General features: G+C 40.4%; 1 protein-coding gene across 1 annotated transcript in view; it reads left to right on the plus strand.

Annotated features, from left to right (window-relative positions):
• The window catches only part of LOC128736128 (mucin-2), a 29,515-nt gene extending 23,944 nt beyond the window's left edge, over positions 1-5,571 (plus strand). Inside the window, exon 4 of the mRNA XM_053830607.1 lies at positions 5,183-5,571. Within this exon, the coding sequence (XP_053686582.1) occupies positions 5,183-5,254 (72 nt within the window). The 3' untranslated portion in view covers positions 5,255-5,571. The remainder of the gene's footprint in view (positions 1-5,182) is intronic.
• The last annotated feature ends 429 nt before the right edge of the window (positions 5,572-6,000 follow it).

Raw genomic sequence — 6,000 nt, forward strand, 5'->3', positions numbered from 1 at the left:
TGTCCCCTTAACCATTTTCAACCAATCAAGTGCAAAAATGCTTGAGCTTGATGTCAAACGTGATATTGTTTGACAAAGCCCATCAGCTCGTCAGCGGTGATTTTTTCTACCTCAGGTACCAAGCTGTCCGATCGATCAACCTCGGCGACTCCCCCAACAGAGTTCTCGTGAGGGCTGACAATATTCTGTCCAAGATTGTGAGGCATTAAAAACTATTGACCCAGTGCGTCCGCTTTTTCACTAGGCCTGATCAGTAAAATTCTATCGCCTGAGCCACCTGACGGCTTCTTTTTGAGGACCTTAGTCAAAGACCAGAATGGTTTTCAATTAGTTGGAACTTATTACAGCTTCTGTTGGAATTCCTTGTCTCTTAACTTTCGAATTCGCTCCTGGATAACCCAAGAGAGATTGTTTGCCATTGATTTTTTCTGCCGGTCACCAGTACGTTAGTATTGGCATTTAGTGGTGGAATCTATTTGAAGAGAGGTGCTAATCTGAAGTTGTTGAACTGGGATTGGACTGGCACGGGCAACGGCAATTGCTAGCAGGAGGGTTTCCAGCTCCCGTACAGTAGAAACTCGATACAGTTGGCACGATGATACTTTCGTCGGGGCCGACTGTCCACCGTATCGGTAGAGGCAGTAAGCTTAAGCATACCAGGGTAGTGGTCGAAGGATAGTTTTTCGGAGACCTCTGGTACTGTGGAGATGGCCACGTTCGTTATAACGATGTACAAAATGGAGTAGACCCCCGATCTGGAGATTCTAGTCGGACTGTCCGGTGCCAGGATACTGTAGTGACCGGCCTCAAGATCTTCCACCAACATGGTTCCATTCTGACTTGTCGTTCGGTTGCCCCACACCTTATGGCGAACATTGAAGTCATCGGCGACGATGTACTTCTCCCGCCACCGAGATAGTTTGCTCAAATCGTACCAAATAGTACCGTCCGGGGCCCTAATTTGTTTGGGATAGTAGCCCGCAATTATGTTGAGTGAGCCCAACGACGTGTTGACCTCGACTTCTATGGCCTCGAAGACTTTCAGGTTGAAGCTCGGCATTAGGAGGAATGTTTCATTTAGTTAATGCCAATGCACACCTGGTTTGATGGATGTTTTTTGTTGCATTTTTTCTCAGCTTTCCAATATTGTTAATATTTTTTTGACTTAGGACTTCGTCTTTGTTTACTATACTGGGACTGGGTAGCACTTGGTGAAAAGGAAAAAAGAAGTGTAACGTTTGAATGAAAGATTTCAAATGCTTATAACTACTAAACTACTGAATTAAACTGAACAATTTATATGTCGCTGGATAAATAAAATGACCTGCCATTTTATGGGGGGGGGGGTTCAGAGAGCCACTTTAAGGAGGGCATAAAGGTGAGGGGGGGCTCCTATACAAAATGAAATACAAATTTCTTCGTAACTCGAGAACTAATCAAGTAAATGGGACCAAATTTGGCATGTGAGGGTTTTAGAAGGCAGGATGTTTTTCTATGATGTACTGAGACCCTTTTCCCTTCTAAGAGGAGGGGCTCCCATACAATAGAAATTTTCTCTAAACTCTAGAACTAATCAAGCAAATGAAACAAAATTTGGCATGTGGGGGTTTCAGAATGCAAGAATTTTTTCGATGGTAAATTGAAACCCCTCCCCTCTTTAGGAGGGGGGCTCCCATACAAATAATATACAAATTTCTTCATAACTCGAAAACTAATCCAGCGAAAGGAACCAAATTTGGCATGTGGAGGTTTTAGAAGGCAGGAATTTTTTCTATGGTTTACTGAGACCCATCCGTATTTAAACGGGGGGGGGCTCCTATAAAAATGAAACACAAATTTCCTCATAACTCAAGAATTAATTAAGCTAATGGAACCAAAATTTGGCATGTGGGGGTTTTTAGAGGCAGGAATTTTACTATGGTGAATTAGAACCTTTGCCTTCTTTAAGAAGGGGGGATCCCATACAAATGAAGTACAAATTTTCTCATAGCTCGAGAACTAATCAAGCAAATGGAACCAAGTTTGGCATTTGTTGGTTTTTGGAAGCAGTTTGGAAGCAGCAATAGTCTAGGAAAATTAATAAAAATACGTCAAAGATCACATAAATGAAAGGAAAAGGCTCCAAGGAACCAAACGCGTGCCTCTCACGGAAGGTAACCCCTGTCGGTGACGAACTAGAAGTGGTAGATGAATTCGTATGCTGTGGATTGCTAGTGACCGCGGACAACATTAGTAAGGAAATCCAACGACGCATTCAAGCTGGAAATCGAGCCTACTTTGCCCTTCGTTATACGCTACCATCAAAAAGCATACGCTACCGTACGAAGCTGATAATTAACACATCTTTTATTAGATCAGTAATTGGACTCGTAAGTTCGCTCGAGGAGGATATACGCGCACTTGCCTTGTCCGAACGAAAGGGTACTGCGGATATTTGGCGGAGTACAAACTGAAAGCGAAGAATGGTGGAGACGTATGAATCATGAACTACAGGCATTGTTTGGAGAGAATCCCATCGTACATTTGGCGAAAGTCAGTAGGCTACGATGGGCCAGACACGTCGTAAGAATGCCGGACGATAGTGCGATGGAAATAGTTGTCTTCAACAACCTCACTGGCACCAGGAACAGGGGGCTCAACGTGCAAGATGGCACGATCACGTCGAAAGTGATTTGTGACTTTTGAGACGACTGGAAAATTGGCACTTTTTACAACGCGGGCCCATATTGCAATTTTTAGTAACGTGACCAAACCGAAGGCATTTGTTACATTGGATCACATCCCGATGCAGCGGGCGGTAAGACTCCCACTTCACAATGATTCCGAACATTCCCCGGATGTTACGCGGTCCCTTGATGAAGTATACCAACTGATCCCGAGAGCTGTCCTTGGCTTCAGCTCGACCATTCATCTGGTAGATGACCTGTGGCTTCAGTCCAATCCTCTCCAGTTCAGTTTGTACGATTGCCACCTCGATTGGCGGTAGACCACGTATGACCCCCTTTAGTTGTTTCGTCGAAGGAATGTCGTGTGTGTAGTACGGCGTTTGGGTTTCCACAAGAAACTTTTTCACCTGCTAGAACTGTTGCAGGCTGGAGCACCTGATTTTTATTTTTTATACCCACACTGCACAACCGAAAGTGCGATCGCAGGCTGCAGGTAGGACCAAAAATTGATTCCTCTCTAGGAGCCGGTCTATTCCTGCGTCTGCGGTAACAGCGGAGGGCATACGGGTCTTCTTCGTGGGAGGCGCTGAAAGTGGAAGATTGGATCGATCACAAATCACGACCCATTTCTAATTCCGTTAAACACACTTCCCAGCTAGCACCAACTTGTATATCAATATACGAAAACTATCGTAAATATCTCCTAACAAACTCGAAATCGTAACTAAAGCTGGATAAAGTGGGATCAAGTTAATTTTCTGTCGTATATAAAGATAATGACTGACATACATACGATTTTCAGCACAAAATCGTAGAGCAGTACGGAGCAACTCGCGCTTAATCGGATATTATCGCATATAAAAACTCATATAGTCGTAACGCTCAAAATTATTCGTAATCACGTATATCGCCTCCAAAATAGTACGGATATGCGAATTTTGCACATAAAATACGATTTATTTAGCATGTATATCTGTACGTAATGCGGATTTTTACCTTTTTTATACATATGAAAATGCTAGCTGGGTTCTAATTGACTTAACTGTTCTCTTTTATGAACTGACTCTAGTAGGTAATACTTTTAAGTAGAGATAATTATAACTAAACCAAGTTTTGTTTTATTAAGGACGATGACCATCAATGTTCAGTATTCGAGCCGTTGGATTATAATCTAAACTCGCGTAGGGATAGAACGTCTAAAGTGGACACTTTTTTCCAAAAACTTTTAATTTTGTTTATGCAAGCCACCAACGAGCGCTTCAGTCCATTTGAGAAATATACCCTTCTAGTTGCCTGAAAGAAAGTTTTAGTCATTTTGATTGCAATCTAAATTAGTTACAAATACAACCCCGAAGGCGGCGAAGCTATTCCCATCGAGTCACTGTTCCTGCTCTTTTGCTGTTGACTACTTTTCTCTAGCCCTACAGTAAAATGAAAACTTTGACGTTACAGCAAAGATTCTTTTCACCATTTGGCGAATTAAATAAGGTTTTATACTTTTATAACCTTGTTCACTATAACCAGGGTAAAAATACTAAAGACTCTGATTTCTACTTTAATGACTTAAACGACAGTTTATTTAGAGACCAACTAATTATTTGCCCTGTTTCGGATCAGTTTCACGCACGTGATTAAATCTCACGCATTTTATCCGATGTAACTTAATTATTGCAATCGATATCGAAGAAGCACATACCAGAAACGGACATCGTAAGAAAAACATGCTTTTGGCCCTGAGTTTATGGTGTTTTGGTTCAGTTTCGTATTGTTTTTCAGTATGATGCAATAATGTCAAGAACTACGTAATATTTGACGTTCTGGATGCACTTGAAAATGTGCAACTAGCTATAAATAGCATTCGGTAAAAGTTGTTATATGTTATTGCAATTTTGAACAGTCAATATCGAAGGCTCACAAGTGTTTTGTGCATTTTTAAATTTTTCAATTTGATATTAAGTTATCGGTAGGATGTTCCATGAATAACTCCAATGCATTTTACTTCTCGATCAGTATCATAATATGTTATTAGTAAAATGTGCTTTTTCTATAAAAGCAGTGTAGAGGCTAATATTATTTATTTGCATTAAATATTCAAATGTACTGTTTTAAACCAACGTTTGCAACAATAACGCATATACTTTCGCATTTAACTTTTGCGTGTATAGCTTCAATTAGCAAATTATCACATGGTTCTTCGGTGCCGCTACTGTTACGAGTGCATAACGTTGACAAGCGCGGAGACGCTGAACTTGCAGTTAATTTGCGGCTTATGATAATTATCTCATGTCGAAGTCGTGGGAATAACTCATGACATAATCGGACATTAACATTTAAGCTCAGTCAGACGAAAATGGAGAAAATAAAAATAAAATTGCAACAACTACGGCGATTACCTAGCTCGACGTAACGAACCCAAAACTGATACAAGCCGTTCTACTGGCCGGGTCGTAACCTGTAATTTATGGCCATATTTTGACACTTTTAATTTATTTCCTTCTTGTTTTATCTACTTGCAGTTGTTTGATGCACAAAAGCAGCAGTACATATTGACGAGCGTTCAGCAGAAGGCGGTAAACAATCATCTGTAGATGAGCAAAAATCCGTGGCACAGTAGAGGAGCATTTAGCAAAGAACCGGAAAGATTGTTGGAAACCCACGCGTTACATGAAAAAAAAGAACTAACCGACTGAAGAATCGTTAAAAATGCATTTCAAAACCAATAATCTGTTAACTGTGCTTAGCCATTCACTTTTGCTGTGATTATAAAAGTTTCCATTGGGTCCCGGAAAACATTAAAGTAAACCTTCTTCTATTCAGTTTAGTTGTTTTCGAAATATTCAGAAGCTCAACAATTTGTCAACGTGGTCAAACTGTGAAGTGATTAATCAAATTGAAATGAAACATTCCAAATTGTCAGAAAAGCAACTGAAAAAATATGTAAATAAAACTAGCTGTAAGACAAATCCTAATCTTTCTATATGTTTTCATATCCGAACTTCAATTCAATGTTGATTTTCGAATCAAACGGTTAAGTAACCTGGTTAGCTAAGCTGTTAATGAACAAAAATTATTATTTTAGTTTCTCTTGGCAATAAAAAGAGCATCTTTAACCATCTCGTGACACCCGATAGGCAGTTTCTCCTTTTCATAAAAACGTAAGAGATCATCAATCACGACTTGCTGCAAGGGTCAGGCACATCAGGGAAAGAACAAAAACCTCAAACATACTACGGTGGTGGCGCAAAAAACCATACCGCTCTGCCAAACGAAAACGACCGACGCCGCTGCTGATCTAATACAACCATTAATTAGTATCCATTCTAAAATCGTCCCG

The sequence above is a fragment of the Sabethes cyaneus genome, chromosome 2, assembly GCF_943734655.1.
Source record: "Sabethes cyaneus chromosome 2, idSabCyanKW18_F2, whole genome shotgun sequence".
NCBI classification, from domain to species: domain Eukaryota; kingdom Metazoa; phylum Arthropoda; class Insecta; order Diptera; family Culicidae; genus Sabethes; species Sabethes cyaneus.